Raw genomic sequence first — 19,775 nt, 5'->3', positions numbered from 1 at the left:
TTTCGATAAATGCAATATACACTCAAGCAAACAAGACCGCACAAAGGAAACTGAAGAAAGATAACGTGCAATCAAGCAAATAAACAGCTTTTAGTTGCTTTTCTTTTGAAACGATCACCTATGAAATGGCTGTAACTACGTATTCTCGTTTGTCCAGTTTTTACATCATATGATATCAAGGGGAAATTACGGTACTTGACGTTATGCCGGAAATGGTGGTGGGGTGACTGTGACGTAGGCATTGGGTAACGCCTCGCCTCGGGTTTGTTCATGATCCTGCGAAAACATTTGACCTTTTCGATTTTTCTTTCCATTGAAACTTGACCCTCTATAAGGTTTCATAAAACATCTAAAGAATGAGAGGTCAAAATCTGAAATGTTCTGCCTGCGTTAGAAAGCGAACCATCGCTTTGAACTAGAAGTGATTGTATTGTTTTCTACAAATGTCGAATTTCATACGCATTTTCTCAAAACGTGATATGTCGATATATGGATGAGTTAGTTCACGTGTGCACTTCATGGTTGTTTGGAAGATTTCGTGTAATCCTCTTTCCGACCTCGAGCACGAGCATTGCAATGTGCAACAATCGCCGGATTTAGCCGCAGCTTACTTTCCCTGTTTGTACACGTAAACTTTCTATATAATTTCCCGTACAGAAATTTTGAGAAGAACTTTATGTCTATGGAAGAACTTCGAGAATTTGAAAAATAAAAAAGCGGAAGCCGTTGGCGGTTGATCATCTTATTAGTCAAGAGGAAACCGAAAACACTTTTATTAATATTCTCAGTCGCCAACGAACAATACTACTGCAATCTTGTTTACAGTACTGGATTTTAATGATAGGTGCTTGCTTATCTTAAGGGTAACAAACCGCACTGTTTTAAATGGAGTGAAATGATACTTCCTTCGGCTCATAAAAAAATACATGAAAAATATACGTGTGGCAACCTGAAGACATCTTATACAATGTTTGTTGGTTTGAAAATTGAGAAGTAGTTTTCTACAGGAAATTACGTCTGAGATCAGATGTTTCGGAGAACTCTGGAGACGAGGTTGTCGAATAACCAGACACGAATAAACTTGCTTGAGATCAAGAAGACAAAAATATTCGGATGACTATCGCAATTTAAATTCACCGCAAGCAATAATTTTACTCGAAATCATTCTCTCTCCCAGGGTCAAATTAGGCCTTATATAGTCGGTAAAATCGTTTGCGGCTTAACTTATTGTCGCTTTTAATTAGAGAAGTTGAAAATATTTAAGCAAATGCGGTAAGGATAAGGTATGAGTCATGCGAGGGTGTGGAGATTACAAAAGGCGAACAAAAGAGAGCGAATATCTCTTTTTTGTCTGATTCACACAAAACTCGTGGAAATACATTTCCGCTGCAGGTCCAGAGTGTCGCTAAATGCAGTGCTGTGATTGGTTTAGTCTCACTTCCGGCCGCAAGGGACAATAAAGAATGACTACCACGTGATATATGTCAATCTAGCGTTCAAGCCCAAAAAGCGGTCGAATTTCGGCAAAGATTTCTTCTGTTGCCGCGAATGATTTGTGTCGTCGAGCGTTTATGCTTTGTATGAAGTTCTCTTTGGCGAGATAACGACGTAATGGATCTGCTTTTCAAATCTAAGAGGCACCTTGTTCGATTTTCGTGTTTTTGGGCCTGGCTTTATTTTGTCTTGTTAGGTAAGCATACTTCCTAAATTATACCTCAAAGCCATTGAACTCCATCCGGGCATGGCTATTTGGAAATCGTCTCGTTCACGGCAGTAATTCTGCCATTTCTTGAGTGGAAAAATAACTCTAGGATGCTGGTATTTAAATTATATGTTTAACAAGCTCTTGAAGGTGATATGCAGGCAACGAATTCCAAGATTAGGGCAGTTAGTTGTCGCCCGTTCATAATATGGAGGAAAGCAATGTACTTCGTCGGCTTTCTCTTTGTCTCTTATCTTCATTTTTATTCTTTTCAAATCGGATTGGAAAAAAATAATTAAATGGACGCTTTTCTAATCATCCTAATTTCAAAGTGCAGTGTGTGTTTATAATTTTTCAGAAAAAAATCTTAGTGGCAAGGGTCGCTTCTGCTGTTCAGAAACTTGCATTCAACTTAAACTTATCTTTCTCCTCAACATTAAGGGTTTTGTAAAACTTGGTGCAACGTGCATAGCGCAAACTTAATTTTTAACGTTGTGTTTTATTGTTAGGTTCATCGCTTACGGATTCACAGTTGACTATTACATGGGATGAACAGCCATCTTCACAAACTGTAAACGTGGGTGCTACTTTGACATTTCGATGCGCAGCGACTGTTACTAAAAATAAAAAAATAGAGTATAACTGGTCCCACGACAATAAAACTATTCAGACAAACTCTAGGTTTACTATAAAATCAGCTGACGGCACTTTAGAAATAACGGACACACAGCTCGACGATCGAGGCACCTATCAGTGTTATGTCACGAGGCCAGGTAGAACTAAAATCCTCGGAAAAAGCAATACAGCAACGCTAGATGTCAAAGGTAAGATTACATCAAGACTAACAAAGCTTCAATCACGAGAGTCTTTCAGGGCGTTAAAATTTTCCCCGCGGCTTTCATCTCCTTGTACATTTCCGAAATCTCTGCGAGGATGTTTTCAATTTCTCTGCCTGGGGCATTGAATAAAACAGTTGTGAAGACAGAACGCGTGGTGAAATTATTCTAAAGCTCCGCATGTTTCTGTAATAAACAGTTTAATGATATCAGTGTCTTGCAGAGCTCCGTAAAAAAATCTTCTTGTGGCTGCTGCAAATTACACTTTCATTTGCGCCCTGTGTATTTATCATGGTATCAAAGTACTTAACATCGAACAGAAATCAACAAGTTGCTTTTATGTGTCCGCCTCAAGTCCATTATGTGTGCTTATATCCGTTTTTAAGTTCAGACCTCTGTCTTTGAATTGCGGTATTGTTCAAATTTGAGTGAAGTTACGCGATCGATGGCAAGTGGTGGTTCTATTCGTTGTTTACTCCATTGTGCCGATTTGTGGTGTTTGTTGGCACTTCTGTTTAAAGTTCTAGTTGATGTAATATTTTCCACTTGGCCCAGACAATGGACATTTTAATGTTGGTTTGGGTATAAATCCAATTGAAAGTTTAAGGTTCGTCATGTTGACGGAAAATTCTCTAAATGCGATTGATGTGTAGTAATGCAAGGGCAGAAATTTGACATACTTTGCGGTAAAATGGTAATCTTATAGCTTTTCCTCTTCGGATCAAGTTTTCGTTTGGAATGATACAAAGAATTCTGCTGAGGTAGTTTCAGTAGGTATTTTTGCGCATCTTTGATATATTTTTCTCTCTTGAGGGGGTTTTTTGTAAGTGCCACAAAAACTACTTCGTCTTTAAAGCTTATTATGTTTGATTGAAGATAAGATCTACAATGCCGCGCTGTCTGAGTGTTCCCGTCTAATCAACCATTTTCACAATTGAAGCTGTATTGGTTGTCTCCTTGAGTGAGTTGTCAATAATTATTATTTTGTAAACTTATTTCCTGCATCACGTCTTAAAGGGTTACTTGTTCTTTTAACCGAAATCACTGTCCCTTTTAACTTTTGAATAATTTATCTGTATTAGTGACTTTATGCATTATGCGAGAAACAACTCCCATGTTTGCAGTTTGACAGCTGTTCTTGAGATCTCTCAAAAGCGCCGGGAGGTTTGCCAGTGTAAATAAATTATTATTTGATTTGGGAGATTGCTTTGAGGGCTTGAAGAAAAATGTGATGACAAAAAGAAGTCACTGAGACTTGGCACACTTTTAGACTTCAGTGCATGCTCAAAAAAACTTATTGTGAAAGGAATTTTTTTTCCATTATGTGAGATAAGTCATCCTCATTAGAAGGACTTTAATATGCGTTCCGATAAAGAGAACCGTATTCAAGAACTAATGATCAACACCACTCGATCGTCGGAGTTGTAAAATGAAATTGATGTTGTTGAATTTAGTTGTGAGATCTTTTTAAATGATTGTTTTCTTTTAGTGACGACCCCATTGCAATCCTTATTCTTTGTGTGCAAGAAAATTTTTTCTGTCATTAAATTTAGTTAAATGCAAATTTTTACAGTGATTTTATAACTATCAAATTTAATTATTTTTTGACCTTCAGCTTGTTCATTTTTCTAATTTCTTGAACTTTTTTCCACCTCAGAGATTAATCATTCCCATCGTCAAAATTTTAGATAAGTCTTCAATTAAAGACAAAAAAATACTGCCATATGAAATTTTGGCCGCATATCATTGATTGTTTTCCGGAATAAGAACACCGAAAAATTCTAGGTACAAATCTCTTGTGCCATGATATTTTTTATACCATTTTTACACTACATTCATTGGAATTTTTATATCAAATTGATTTCTAGATATTCCAATGCAATGAATCCTCAAGCAAATGATTAATTTTTCCAGAGCTTATTCTGTAAATTTTTATTCAGAAATACTGTTTATCAAACATGCCCCAGCTGTAATGTACATTATAGGAAGGTTTCATTTAAATTGTTACCACATAAGTTCGTAATGTGCCACCATAGGAGATAATGTGAATTGGAGGGTTACAGCTAAGCTGCAAATAACAGGCAGTTATTGGGAATTGGCCCATGTTTGACGAAATCTTAAATGTGGTCGGACATAATGTCTGGACAAAATTAATACACCAAATTAAAGAGTAGAATAATCTACCTTGGGTGTGCTCAGTGAATTGTTGTATCAACAAAATAACATTATTGCAATGAATACAGGATACAGTGTAGTATTCAATCTACCTGCCAGTCACACTTTTCTTCATGCACAGTAATTTTTAGTAGAGAGGCTGAATGCGTCCTTGATTACGTTGGAACACCACATAATATGATATCTCGCAATGATCTATGAAGAGAAAATAGAGGTTCTGTGAACAGACAAGACATGTCCTTTGAAGAAAAAAAAGTAAAATTGATTGTTTCAGTGTATATTCAATCAAGGTCTCAAGTTGACGCAGTTAAATAAGACTTAAAGAAAAACCAGTTATTTGCATCGTGGTTCAGGTACAAAGATGAAATACTAAAAAAATACCATTCAAATGTAAAAATCTTCATGAAAAAAATGTATATGTAATAGCTATTTGGTATGCATCAAAAAGTTCTGCCAATAGTATAATTTTCAATTCCACTGTTTTGGTCTAGAAAATAACCTTTGCTCCAAACGTGCTAACCTCTATGTTAAGTTCTTATCTTCAAAGCATTTGCCTGTTTTTTGGCAGTTTAGGTTGTTCTAGCAGATTTGCTCAGTTGTCATCTGTCAAGTGGTATTTATGTCATTTTTGCTAGATTTTTGAGGCCGCAGTCTGGCTATTCTGTCATTGCACAACATGTGAAATCTTCTGCCATTATCTTGCCGCTGAGGAAACAGCTAGGCTGTCACGCCACTTTTTTTGTGTGACAGCTGTGTAGTGTGTCTTTTTTTAAGTTTATTTGATGCCTTTAGAATAATGTGAAACCACCGACACTGGCACCTATTTCCCCCTGCTTAACCTCTTAACTCTTTAAGCCCCAATAATGACCAGCGTCTAATTTCTCCCAACAATAACACTGCCTGATCAAACAGACAGGTAATGGGAATTAATGAAATGATCACCAAAGATGAAATGTTGTGATGTTAGCGCATATTCTCTCAAGCAGTACCATAAGGAATGTATGAAGAACAGTGTGGAGAAGATGTATGTTGATGTTGGGGTTTAAAAGGTGAAACCCTAATATCAAAATTGAAATGCTCATTTAATGTCCCTATACTTTTTCAATAGAAGTAGTGGGGAGAATTTGTTGAAATATCAGTAAAATAATTATTACATTCATCTTCCAGGATCATGTACTCAATTCTCATGACCACTCAGTTTTTTACAGCATTGATATTATAAGGAGAAATTTCATGCTGATCACTCTTAGGGCTTAATCATGTATGATACATGAAGGTTACCCATAATAGCAATATTATTGCCAGGTGCTAATGTGTGAAACATATAAAATATTATGTAATGATAGTCCTAGGACCTCTAGCATTCTTTGTTATATGGCAAAATAGTTTTTCCACTCAAGAATGTTTCCATTTTCTCGCAAATGTCAAGAAAAAGAAAAACAGTTTACAAAATAAGATGTATTTTTACCTCATTTGTGAGGATATTTCGTGGTGTTGAAAGAATTCAAACCCATTAGTTGAGTTGCAAACAATAGCCAAGAAAAGTTTACAATTCAGATGTTTCCAATATAGTATTTCTGTGATTTAGATTGAGAGGAGATTGTGTTACAAAGCAGTCAGTTGAAAATCTAGAGGTAAAATACATGTACACATCCTGCTCTGTGAAATTCTTGTAAACATTGTTGTTTAAACAGACAGAAGTATAGTATGTTCTTATCTGGATCATTTTTAGGCTTTGTATAGAGGCATATTGGTTCCTCTGCAAACTTATCTCTGAATAATGATATTTTTAGTCTGGGTGGGTGGGATAAAAGTGGATTAGAACTAATCTTGGATTAAGGTCTCTGAAATTTAATCCTCTTGTTTAAAGCTGAGAAAATTCACCAGTTAGTGCAGTCATTGTGTATAATTATGATAAATCTGGCAAAAGCCTGTTTTAAAGTCAAAACTTAATTACGTACAGCTGTTCTGCAAATACCATCTTTGCACCATAAGATGAACAGTTAATGACATTGTGTGGGTTGTGTCTGCTAATATTATTTTCATCGCGCAAGTTACTTTTAGAGCTTACTTGCCCAATGTGTGAGGTCTAGGCAAGTCATCCTCTAACAAAATCATTAACTAAGATGAGTAAGAAGTGGTCCTGATCAAGCAAAATGTTAGAGCTGCTTCTGCTGTAATTCAACTTTTTCGAGCCCTTCTCAGTCAAGGATTGACTGACTGAATGCCCATTGCTACCACAGGTTTATCTTATTTGAATGTCATAAATTTACAAGGTCTTCATTTCAATAATACAATGTGATGATTTATCCTGCTGACTAATGTGGCAGTGTAATTTGCAGGATTTGGTTTCTAGTACAGAAAAGATGCATTGATGCCAGTTTTAATACATGTATTTTTTCAAATAAGGGCCATCCCTGATTAAGGGCCCCATCTGGGACAGAAAAGTTAATAAGCACTGCCCCAAATCCGAATAAGCTACACGGCCCTGATATAATCAAAATCAAAGGACGTTGATTCTTATATTTTAAAACCGAATATGATAATACCAAATGCCACTCTCAAATAAGCTGCTCCCTCGAGTAAGTGTCTCATTTGAGGCATGGAGAATTTTATAAGTGTCATGGTGCTTATTCAAGTACATAATTATGTTAGTTAAAGCCCTGATGAGCCATAAATGGACCTGCAGTTTTATTATTATTTGTTTTACAGGGGTCTGTCCAACAGCACAGATAATTGTTAAATCTGGCAGTAGTTTATTCCTAACTGGAAGTGATATACAAATACGATGCAAGTGCTATATGAACCCATCTGGAACATACACATTTTTAAAAGATGGTGCTACCCTAAATTCAGGTGGACACATCACAGTGGATCGTAACAAGGTCCTCATTAAAAATGCAACTACTGAGGATAGCGGGAGTTACACATGCACAGCATCTTCACCATCATCTGTTACCAAAACGCCAGATTCACCATTATCCATCTCTGTCATTGGTATGTTCAAAAAATCCCCATTTTTATTTTGTAAATTACTGTTCTCACTCTGAATAGCAGTCAAAGGAAAAAATTCACATAAATTCCTGAGTCGGAGACTCAGAGTTTTTTCTTTGTCCCACGCTCATGACATGCTGATTATTTCATCTTCACATTTGTTCACCAAGCTTAAAATTCACCGTCTTTTCATGTTATCGTTTTGTAAAATCCTGATAAAAAAAAAACAGCCCTATGCCAAAGTTCTGCCAGATAGGCTACATTTGAATGGTAACATCATAGGATTTCATCCAAAGATTTATGTATAATGTAGAAGGACAAAGCATCCCGTCATTCTCTGCTTTACAGTTCAGTGTACCAGGTAAAAAGGAAGGGTTTTGAAAAAAGCAGGATTAATGGTACCATGTAAAAGTAAAGCTGAATCCTATCAATATTGTTACCAGTGAATAAGCCATAGAAATTTGGTCATGTTGTAAGGCTGTATTAGGTGAATATAGTAATACATGTATGTGCCAACTCTCGTGGAAAAACATTTTATAAAAATCTCCCAGATATGGGTATGGGAGAAGGGTGATGTGTACCACAAAGGAGACAGTTCCCAGATTTTACATCTCTAGATGTTAGCATCAGTGGATCAGTACATATAAATTATTGGAATTTCAGAATTGGCCAGATCTGTATTTTACCCTGAATCAAATTTTAATTCATGTTCTTGTCTTGTTCCAGTTGGGCAGCATCCTCAGTTCCTGCAACCGCCTCCAGCAACATCTTGGGTTATAGAAGGGAAATCGGCAAAGATTCCCTGTAAAACAATTGGCAATCCAACACCCATAATTAACTGGTATGCTGGTGGTGATGTCAACCCATTGCAGAACAGTTCCAAATACAGTATTAATGCTGATGGGTCCCTTGAGATTAAAAATGCTGACAGCCAAGATGCCATTACTTACAAGTGTACTGCTACTAACTTAGTGAACAAAATCGCCAAGGATAGCACTTTAGAGCTAGCTTGTAAGTAACCCACATCAATAGTGATCAGTATCAAAAATTAAAAAGATAACAATAATAATAATAAATTTATTATCATTTCTTTTGTCTTTGTTTTGCCTACTGTTGACAAGGCAACAGCAAAGTTCTTAAGCCCATTTTCATGGGCTGTAACAGTCACTTTTCCTGATAGACTATAGGCCGTAGTACCTGGAGCATAACGGCCAGACCGAGACAGAGAAGCTTTTTCTTACATGTGAAGCTATTTGAACACCCTTGTTGATCTCGAACAACGTGGGAGCAATGTCACGAGTTTGACTTTCATGTAGCCTTACTTTTATTTAGCCATGTTTACCTTATGAAAGTTTATGTGGTAATAAGTACTAGAATTTTAGAATTTTTTACATCACTTTTAATTAATACTTTATTGAATTAACCATAGCGACTCAACACAGTGACAGGGGATGAAACAGGACTTGCATCCCAATTGATATCAACCCCTTCATTACCCACCCAGCCCGTGAAAGGTTGTACCATACCACCGGGGTTTACACCCCCTACTCTTTATAAACAGCAGTGTGGTTACTTTTATGTCCCACACGAATCAGAACAGTGAAAGAGTTGTGAGAGGGGGCCTATGGTTTTTCGTCGTTATCGAGAACTGGCATTTAATATCACTATTCTGGTTTCCTTTCATGATAATGTAGGAAAATCTGGCAACAAATGTTTCACATTCCTTTCATGTGTATTCTGAACACTTTAAGTAACAAAACTTATCTTTAAACATGCAGATTTAGATGATGTGACATTCCCTACATCTACTCTCTACATCCTAAAAAATGACAAAACAGAAGTGCTGTGTAAGAAGCCTAAAGGATCACCTGTTCCGTCCATCAATTGGCTTAAAGGTGGCCAGGCACTCCCAACAAAAAAATTCATCAAGCAGGGCTGTTGTACGCTTGAGAAAAACAGAACAAAACTAACTGATACTGGAAACTTTACCTGTGTGGCAACAAATGGTTATGTAACCAAATCCAAGACTATTCAGATAGTTGTGTCTGGTAAGCTTGATAATGCTACTTATTTATACTACGTTTAATCGTTGAACATAATCAGTACAGTGTATTTTTTCGGGTCTAAGGTACAGCGTTTCTTCAAAAGAAACGCTCTCTGATATTTCCAAATTGGAAAATTTTACTTCAGACAACAACATACAGCTGCATGTGTAAAATTTTGTCACATTCTTAACCTTCCTTCTTTTAACCTTGTTTAGAAAGCTTCGTAATGTTTTAGTAGAACTGTAAGAGCTATTTTATCACAGATATTTTGGTAAATTTTTCAGATTAACAAAATGTTTATATTCATGCATTATGCGATCAATATTGTTACTACCAATTGATTCCAATGTGCTGCAATGGAAAGTTTCAAAAGTTTAGGCATGTTTATTGATCCGAAAACTTAATTCCCTTGGCTCAGTTTTTAGTGAATTAATTTTAACCCCTCTGAATTAAACCTCTTGTTAGACAAACTTGTCTTATCTCTCGGGAGTTCGAGTTAGTGAGGGTTTTAATCACTGTTCACACATGCACTAATGGGTACATAAACACAACAGAATACATTTTACAGTTTTGACTGCATGCAAAGTACATGTATGTTCTCATTTGCTGCTGTCTAGAACAACCCCAAATTACTCAGAAACCTGATGACCAGACATTAAAGGAAGACAAGAAGGCTGTCTTAAACTGCACAGTGAAGTCTGTCCCTCCAGCCAAAATCTCCTGGTGGAAAGATCGTAAAGAGGTGCAGGAAGACAGTGAACATATCTTTGAGGAAGTTGATGGTGGACTTGGAAAAAGACTGGTGATTCCAAAGGTCAAGCCCTCAGACAATGGTACTTACGAATGCTTGGCTGATCACCCGGGAGGCTGGGCTGACCAAGCACAAGCCATACTCGTAGTTAAAGGTAAGTGAAGTTTGTTTTAGGACAGGTTCTTCGGTGGAATAAATAATATCCTTTAAGTAAAGTTCCTTGTCTAAGGAAACAATGCAATGGGTGATGTTCGAACCATGGACCTCCTGATCCATAGTTTTAGGGTAATGACACAGTAAACATTCCAGAAATATTTCAAATGTTCAGGGTTTTGCCGCTTTGACTGTAAAATCCTCCGTAAAAAGTAACTTGAGAAATTTTGCATTGCATTCATGCATTTGAGGGAGATGCATGGGTTTGGCGTAAAAGTACATTGTATAAAATCTGTTTTCTCTTTTATGTTCTGATTGCCACTGCTGCTCTGATGTAAAATGGCTGCTTATGCTGTTGAATTCAAACTAACATGCTTTATCTCGGTATAAACTGCATTTTCTTTGCTTTCAGGTAAGGTTAAGCTCAAGGGCATTCCATTCATGTCTGTAAATGCCAACCTCCACGTGCCTCAGAAGATCGAGTGTGACTTTGAAGGATACCCGCCAATCACTATCACATGGTTAAAGAAAAGTGGAATCCAAATTGAAGACAATCCACGCATTAACCAATCAAGTAATGTGTTGACTTTCAGCGGCGTCGAAAAAGAAGATGCTGGAACGTACTGGTGTACTGGTAGAAATGAATTTAGCAGCTTTACAAGCTACGTTAACATCACTGTTTTTGGTAAGATTATTGAGATGTGACTTCTTGATTAGTATTTAGCTTGAGTTACGTCCACACAAGTACATCTATGTTTACAGAGACAGTTTGTGAATGTATAACTTTCTTTGATTATGGCTTCTGTTCAAACTTGAATGGAGGCGAACGTGTTTTCATAAACAGTCTCCAGATTGGAGAGGCTGGTAAAAAGACAAATAGGTCCTCGTGTAGACTTCATTTAAGTATGATCATGGCTACAGACTTGAATATTAAATAAGGTGGAGCAGTTCAAGTAGGGGAGGGCACTCAACAGGAAAATAGTAGTTGTGCATGAGGGAGCAGTGTTATGACATTTTGATCTCATCTACAAATTAATGATGATCATGGAAGCATGTAGCGAGGCTGATTTCCACAGATCAGCAATTCACATTGGGGAAAATTTAGCTTAAGTTGATGTATTCCCTCCAAAGAATCCAGATCTCTTGAAAAACACTAAGAGAAGAAATTGAAGTCAACATACATGTACATCTATAGAGTGGTCCGCAAAGGAGGGCAAAGGAAATTTGAATTACAAATTATTTAGAGCACTTTGAAAACTGAGAAAATATTCTGAATTTTTTAATTTATGGCAGCCTTGACAAAGAGTTTTAATGGAGTGTGAATACACCCTCGTATATGCCTGCGAGCAAGCTCTCCATTTTGGCAAGAAGTCTTGAAAGAGTAGGACGTGAAAGGAGACGCGCGTTCGCTCGCCTGGGGAGTGTGCTCGTGGGCTAACCCTCTATTTACCTTTGAGATACAAATCCAAAAGTTGTCTTGAGCTTTGAATGTGTAGTAATATTATGGTTGCAAAATATAATGATCTACAATAATTGAAAAAAGAAACCAACGTGAATTTTAAGTAGCTACCCATAACCACCTTGAGTCTCAGGTGTTCCCCCCTGCTCACACCCTGCTGACCTGGGGTGGAAGGGGGGGAGGGGCTGGGACAACTGCTGGCCTTCTCCCAGTTAGCTTTCCCTCAGTTACATCCAACTACTTTAGGTGACCTAAAACGTTTATAGGGAAGGATTTAGTATTGATGTCACTGTCTCTGTTAACAGTGTATCCTAGATTTTTGACACGGCCAAAGAATACAACAGCTTATGTCGACGACCACATCTGGCTTCACTGCAATGCTTCAGGTGACCCTAAGCCCAAAATAAGCTGGAGTAAAGACGTGGAGGGAGGAGACAAACTAGACCCTAATAGATTCATTCAACACCCGAATGGAACACTCCACATTAAGGAAGTGCGTATGTCGGACCGAGGACGCTACTACTGCATCGCTGCTAACCATGCTGAAATGAAACAAAGCAAGTTCAGCCTTGTGGTCCAGGGTAAGGAGAATTTATTTTTTGAATTAGACTCCCTTAAACTCCCTTAAGCTTCGTAGCCTTCCACTCCTGAAAGTGGCCATTGTTAGAAGAGACAAAGTATTGTCACGCGTGCTCACGTAATGCACTTGCCCTACAGCTCCTGATGCTCTCAGTCTGCGTCTTAGTAGTCTCCATTTGAATGGTGACACTCCAATGCAAGGCCAACCTTGTACAGCAAAATAAACGGTACCGCAGCAAAGTACGGTTCAGTAGTCTTCATTTGAATGGTAACAATTCAGGATTTCATCCACAGACTCAAAAATTAGAACCACTTTGTACAGCATAATAAATAGGTTGAAAGGTTTGAACCCAGGATTCATTTCAAAAATAGCTTGAGTTTGATCGTCCGGGTGAACGTAGTCCTGAATAGGACTGTTGTTGTTGACAGTGACTGACGTTTCGACAACCTGTGCGGTAGTCATCTTCCGAGTCAAAGTGAGTTGTATCACGTCAGTTGATGGTATTATACTCTGGTTATTGGTCTGATTGGTCAATTATGTCGCGATGTTATTGGTCGTCTGTCAGTTAAGCTGTGATGTTATGAAATAATAAATAGTACCACTGAAAAGTACTTTTCAGTGGCTTCAATTTGAACGGTAACCCAAAGTTTACGGATTTCATCTACCGACTCAAAAGTTAGAACCACCTTGTACAGTGTATTGTAATGGTCAGTACCACATGAAGTTACTGTTCAATGGCTTTCATTTGAGTCGCAACACTTTAGGATTTTTATCCACAGACTCAAAAGTGAGACCTAGACACCATATACAGCACCTTATACATTCCCACTATACTGTTAGAGCGGTTTTCACTTGACTGTCGTAAAACCAAAACCAAAGTAAATACACTAGCCAACCAAAGGGCGTAGTAAAACCAAAACCAAAACCAAAACCAATCCCTTTCGACAGTCAAGTGAAAACCGCTCTAATTGTTCTGTACAAAGTGGCTTAGTTTTTTACTCCAATTAGAATTGCAAACTCTTGGAAATGTTTGTCTTGCTAACATAACTAACTCACCGTTTGCCCGCTCTCGTGTAGATCGTGGTACAGATGGAGAAGCTTTATATAATGAAAAAAATAACCCTGGGAAAGGCAAGTCTTCCTCTGTGGAGTCCATGGGAAGAACTATAGGTATTGCTGTGGGTTGTGCAGCAGCGTATATCGTTCTTGTCGTCGGTTTAATGATCTACTGCAAAGGAAGAAGAGCAAGACAGAGCAAGAAAGAAGAAATCATGGCTCCCGAGTGCGAGAACTGTAAGTGTTTATCTTTGCCCATTTGCTAAGTTTTTGCTACTCGTTTTGTACGTTCAACTTCGAGTGAGATGCCTTGCCTTTTTCTAGCTACTCGAAAGCAAAACTGCAGCGAGAAGTCAAAATATTAGGACAAATTGAATTCCAACTTAAGATCTAATTATTGTAATTGTTATTGTTATTTTTATTATCATCATCATCATCAAGATTATTAGTGATCAAAATACCTTGAAGCGAGTGGCTTCCCACTTCAACGAACTGGCCTCTTTTACGAGTTTTCTCACCAGTTTTCTTACTCTTTCCACAAGTTCGGGCCTGCATTGTAATGAGCGCATGTTAGCCGTTCTTACCCATGTGTCTTTTATAAACGTCAGCGTTAACAAAAGGTCGTTCACGAAACCCAAGCAAACATAACGATTTTTGTTAAACGGGGAAGATTTTCCCTACTCGACAGAGAAGACAAGAAAAAAAGAAAGGCTCAATTTGTTTCCCATTTAAGAATGCTCGTTCTTGCTCGTTTATTATTGGTGGGTCTGGCTGCGTCAAGCAACTTAAGAATAGGTGGGAATTTTCCGCAACCATTCCGTTTCTAGCAGAGGATTTTTTTGCATGGTATCTCAGACAACTCATACTTGGGTAATTGACAAGTGTATGAAGCAAAACACACACGGAACGTTTTGAAAAACTCCCACCTAATTTTAAGTTGCTTTTCAAACATGGCCCTGCTTAGCTCAGATGACGCCCGTTTAAGTAGTTACTCTGGAGCTTAGGCAAATACGTTTTTGACCGGGGGGGGGGGTCGAGGCTAATAGGGATGTGCCGCTGGATGGGGTCGCATTTTCACGACTGGATTGATTATAATGGGGTCGCATTTTCAATAGAGTCACTAGAATGGGGTCGCACATTTTCGGATTTTGGGGCGTAAGACAGATCTTCATATTTATGGTTAGCAAACGTACCAGAATGTTTGTACTGCAGATGTAAAGTAATGTGTGCTTCATTCAATCTGGAAAATGGGTCTATTCATAAAAATAGAAAGTGACTAAGATGGGATCGCGAAAATTACGTATTTGCCCAAAAGTGATAAGATGGGGTCCACTTCCGGTTGCCGTGCGTTGCTGAAAAACGTCTTTGCGTAATCATCCTACTGTCGTTTTAGGAGTAACTCCTACCCCCTTTTTTCTCAATGACAGTAAACAATGGTGACATCGAACACCAAGGCGGAGATCCTAACGACATGACCATGAACCCGGTCTACAAATCCCAGCCCAGCTACGACAAAATGGAGTTTCCCAGGCACGACTTAGAAGCACTAAGGAGCCTGGGTAACGGCGGGTATGGCCGATCGTTCCTGGCACGAGCCAGTGGCATTCGCGACGGCGAGAAGGAGACCATGGTAGTTGTTAAGGCGTTGGCTAGTAGTGATGACCAGGTGCGCGAAGAGTTCACGAAAGAAATGGACGCGTTGTGTGGACTGCAGCACGACAGTGTTGTTGCTCTTCTTGGGATGTGCAGGGAAGAGGAACCAATTTACATGATATTTGAATCAGCTGAAAAGGTTTGTACATGTAATTCTTAACTTGCTTTTTTAGTATATATTCAACCATAGCCTGCGAATGCATTCGTCTCGCATGACTCTTTTCCGTTGGGGACGAAACACGTTTTGCGGGAGAGACGTTTGCGATTCTACCCCCAGAATTCCATACTGATGACTGTGGTTTTTCTAAAATCAGGTCATCGTGCGCTGGTTGGTCGACGTAGTTCTATTCTTTTAGTTGTTTGTGATTGACAGATAAAAAGCAAAAGGTCACAATGATCAAATTTACTAAACGTCATGAATCTACTAAGAAGAAACAGTCATTATTCAGGGAATATATTCTTCGTTACAAGAAGCACTGGAGATTGCCGCCGCTTATTCGCAGAACTCAAAACTTAACGATAATAGACCAGGAGAAAATAAACAAAACTCGAACAAATTTACATGTGGGTTTCCATGAGTACCAGATTAATTATGTAAACAGTGATTCACGTCATCAGTATGGTATTTTTGAGGCCGAATCGCAGACGTCTCTCTCGCGAAACGTACCCGGTGGCGAAGAGACGAGGAAAAAGTTTATTCGTAGGCTAGAAAGACCAACGCAAGTCGGTTGAGAGATCCCTTACTGTAGGGAGTTATCTTTTTTTTGGAGTCAAAGAGTTTGCGATGGATACCCCGGAAAGGGTGAGAGAGTTCTGTGTCAAAATGCGCAAGTCTTGTCTAATCTTGCCAGAAGACAGTTCTGTTTCCCGTACAATTTACGTTATCTTTTTTCTCTTCCTTTTTAGGGCGACTTGAAGCAGTTTCTGCTCTCATGTTACGATAATGGCCGCAGCACTTTGAACTCAAGTCAAAAACTCTCCATCTGCGAGCAGTTGGCCTCTGGAATGAGTTACCTCAGTTCGCAAGAATTTGTGCACAAAGACCTCGCCGCGAGAAACTGCATGGTTGGCAAGGACCTCAAAGTCAAAATCGGTTTCTTGAGTTTGAGCTACGATCTCTACAATGCCGAGTACTTCCGCTTCAACAACGTGCTGATTCCCCTGCGTTGGATGCCCCCAGAAGCGATCTTTGACGATGATTTCACAGAAAAGAGCGATGTCTGGTCATACGGTGTGCTGGTTTGGGAGATTTACACGTTCGGTCAGATGCCCTTCCACGATCGGTCCAATGAAGAGGTTCTGAAATGCGTTAAGAATGACCTTCGTCTTAACAAGCCCGACAACTGCCCGGACACCGTGTTGGAGGTAATGGAGAAATGTTGGGAAGGCAACCCGCTCGCTCGACCGTCCTTCCAAGAAGTTTTGGATGACGTGTCTGGAATAAGCGTGGACAGCCATGTTTAACCGAGTCCATCTTCTTGTACGCTGTGGTCTTGCTGAACGTGTTTTTCTCAAAGTATTGTAGATCCGAACCTGTGTTCATTCTGGTTGAACTAGTTAATGATAATTACAAATCAAAATGTAAACTGAGGGTTGCCTGTAATGCCTTTCCCGTGGCACGTGATTTGCATGTGATTTCTTTTGCGCAAGGACATGAACAGTCACGAAGGCATTTAGAGGAATCACGAAATTGGGATTGGAAATTCACGTTCAGCCTGGGAATCGTCACCGTTGTTCCTTCAGGGGCAGCTTCCATCCCAGCTAATATTTGAAATGTATTTTCTTAGGGTTTTGCTTGATTTTCCCTTTTACGCTTTACGCTTATAGTTTGGGATGTAGCTTCCCTAGGATGGATTAATCAGACGAAAAATCGCCCGCTTTGAGTCAGCTGTGGTGTCAGTGACCATGTGGGAATCACCAGGGATATGCGCATGCGTATAATAAATTTCGAAATTTGGACGTGTCGCGTCAAAGAAGTGAACTAGACAAAATCGTCGAAACCAACAGTAATTGTTTTTAATGAATTGTCTTTACTGGGGCATAAATCATTATCAACGTACGCATCGTCACTTAGATTCATCCTAACACGATTGCAATTTGATTTGCAGTCTTTGATTAAAAACACAGTATTCGCCAAGTTGTCATAGCTTCGTAAGTACTCGATGTCGTTACAGGTGGTTTTTCACGAGGCTTAGCCAGCCAGGTTTTGAAAGACCTACCGCGATTTTGTGCAGTCGCTTTGTGTGGGAACCTTTACATTTTAAAAAACTGCGCATTTAAACTGAATTAAACGTGCAAAAAGTCAATATATGGGGTGGAAGATTCTAATTTAACAATGCATGGGATAGGGTGTTCGTGGGTAGGCTTCGATTTGACAGACATTTTTTCAAAAAACTCTGTTTATGTAAGAGCAACATTCGTAGAGCTAATTAGTTTACAGCTTACATCTTTGATTCTTATTATTTTATTCGTTTTTTATATAGACTTTGCTGAGGTGGAGGAAGAATATTAAATAAATTTTTGAAAAATTGATTAAACGTTTAGTTTTGTGCGAAGGGCAAGGAAACGGGGTGTAGTAGCTGTGATACCTAATTCCAAAATTTTTATTTTAAGTCAGTGTAGAGTACTCTTCCTATTTTTACAACTTCTCTCTAATACTGACACACGAAATGTTCGGAATAAGAAAAGAGAAATATTTGTTTTTCAATATTATGTGGTAACAAAGTGTTCAGTCTGGAAACTCGTAAAGTTAAAAACAAAACAAACAAAAAATGGCAACTATCTTTAGGGTTGCGCAGGTAGAATTTCTAGTTATTTAAGATAGGCAATACAGAGACCTAAGTTTAATGTTCTTAAATTAGTTTTCTAAATACGCTCATTCCATTTCAAAAGTGGAAATTTTATTTTAGCTGTGTTTGATTTTGCATGAGGTAAGGTTTTTACCAGTTATGATTTAATCAGGGAATTAAATCGTGACATTTTAAAATGATGGTTCCTACAAGCTAACCTCATCCTCGTCCCCCTAAAGTGTGACCATTCAACTGACAGGTACCGAGCACTACTTCGAAATGGTATTGTTCACGCTGTATCAGGTGGTTCTTTCTTTTGAGCCGGTGGGCTTGGTCACACCTTGTGGTGTGACCATTTAAATGAAAATTCTTCAGTACTTCTCTCGCCTGGTATCATTTTTTTTTTAATGGGAGATCCTGGGCAGTCCCTTTTTATTTTTAGGACCATCGGATATTGACTGCTTAATGTTTTGCGTGACGTATTTATGGTAACGCCAGTAGTGTAGGAATAAATAGCTTATTTGCGTTACATTTTTGTCTCTTATTTTATTGATGTTCAGTTTACTACAATCTTTGTTATTGCACTGAGATTTTAAGAGCAAGTTACATTCTTAAGTTCAAACCAAATTTGTCAGAGAAGTTTTATCTCAAAATGTATTAGTCTTTAAATGCAGAAAAAAAAAATCCATTGTCTACAGTTTATTTTATTTTTACTTAATTGTAAATAATTGTAATGAATTTTTTAGATCTTAATCCACAACAGGAATTAGTGTGAACTGCATGCAAATTAAAATGATCTCAGTTAATAAAAGACAGAAGTTTGCGTTAACTTTTACGTAAGTGTGGCTGTTGTTTGTCAAGGTTGAAGTATTATGTATAATCGGGGAAATGGGGGAAGCTTATCTCCACACGTTCTTTTAAGCCAAAGGGGTTAGACCATGTGTTTGGTCAAAAATTGAAAAGATAATTCATCGTTTTTTTCGTCAAAAGAGCACAAAGAAGGTGCTTGGAGACATTCTTCATAGAAGAATGGCCTTTTTGGCAATAAAAACATCGCCTTTGGAAAGTGTCAAAATTTGCATATTTTTCCGAAGAGTTACAGTTATCAACTCCTTTTTTTGTAAAAAAAAAAAGAAGAAAACTACCAAGAAAAAAAAGGCTTTTATTGGCAATCAAAACATACAATTAAGAAAGTCGCAAAATTCGGCATTTTATCAAAGGGGTTAGTCGATGGGTTCGTCGAAAATTCTAAATTTTTTCATTCACTCTTTTCGTCAAAAAAAGGCCAAGAAAAAGTATTTGTGGCCGATCCAAAAAAAAACATTCTTCATAGACAACAAGCCTTTATAAACTTTGAAAACCGCCATAGAACAAAGTCAAAACTTTTAAATGTCTAGACTATAAAAACAAGCACTTTGACAATTAGGAAAATTGGGATTTTTCCAAAGAGATTAGTCCATGGTTTAGGTCAAAAATTGGCAATTTTTCCAACTCTTCATTTTAGCAAATTAGCATAGGTAAATGTGATTAACTTAATTCTAAAAAACAAAAACACCTTTCTAGGCTATAAAAACAATAAGTT

At 38.1% G+C, this 19,775-nt stretch overlaps 1 protein-coding gene across 2 annotated transcripts; it reads left to right on the top strand.

Annotated features, from left to right (window-relative positions):
• The first annotated feature begins 1,503 nt into the window (after positions 1 to 1,503).
• LOC140943865 (inactive tyrosine-protein kinase 7-like) lies at positions 1,504 to 19,028 on the top strand. 2 transcript variants are annotated; one of them, XM_073392982.1, is made up of 11 exons: positions 1,504 to 1,690; positions 2,212 to 2,526; positions 7,426 to 7,710; positions 8,434 to 8,718; positions 9,486 to 9,755; positions 10,370 to 10,657; positions 11,069 to 11,341; positions 12,421 to 12,696; positions 13,773 to 13,988; positions 15,179 to 15,543; positions 16,311 to 19,028. In XM_073392982.1, exons 1-11 carry the CDS (start codon positions 1,612 to 1,614, stop codon positions 16,866 to 16,868), a joined length of 3,210 nt encoding a protein of 1,069 aa, XP_073249083.1. In that variant the 5' UTR covers positions 1,504 to 1,611; the 3' UTR covers positions 16,869 to 19,028. The 2 variants fall into 2 exon arrangements, with proteins under 2 accessions (XP_073249083.1, XP_073249084.1); XM_073392983.1 differs by lacking the exon at positions 7,426 to 7,710 and having other exon boundaries at positions 1,505 to 1,690.
• The last annotated feature ends 747 nt before the right edge of the window (positions 19,029 to 19,775 follow it).

Source organism: Porites lutea, chromosome 7, assembly GCF_958299795.1.
Source record: "Porites lutea chromosome 7, jaPorLute2.1, whole genome shotgun sequence".
In the NCBI taxonomy this organism is placed as follows: domain Eukaryota; kingdom Metazoa; phylum Cnidaria; class Anthozoa; order Scleractinia; family Poritidae; genus Porites; species Porites lutea.
The sequence above is the reverse complement of the archived record's forward strand: the minus strand, read 5'-3'. Positions and strand labels throughout refer to the sequence as shown.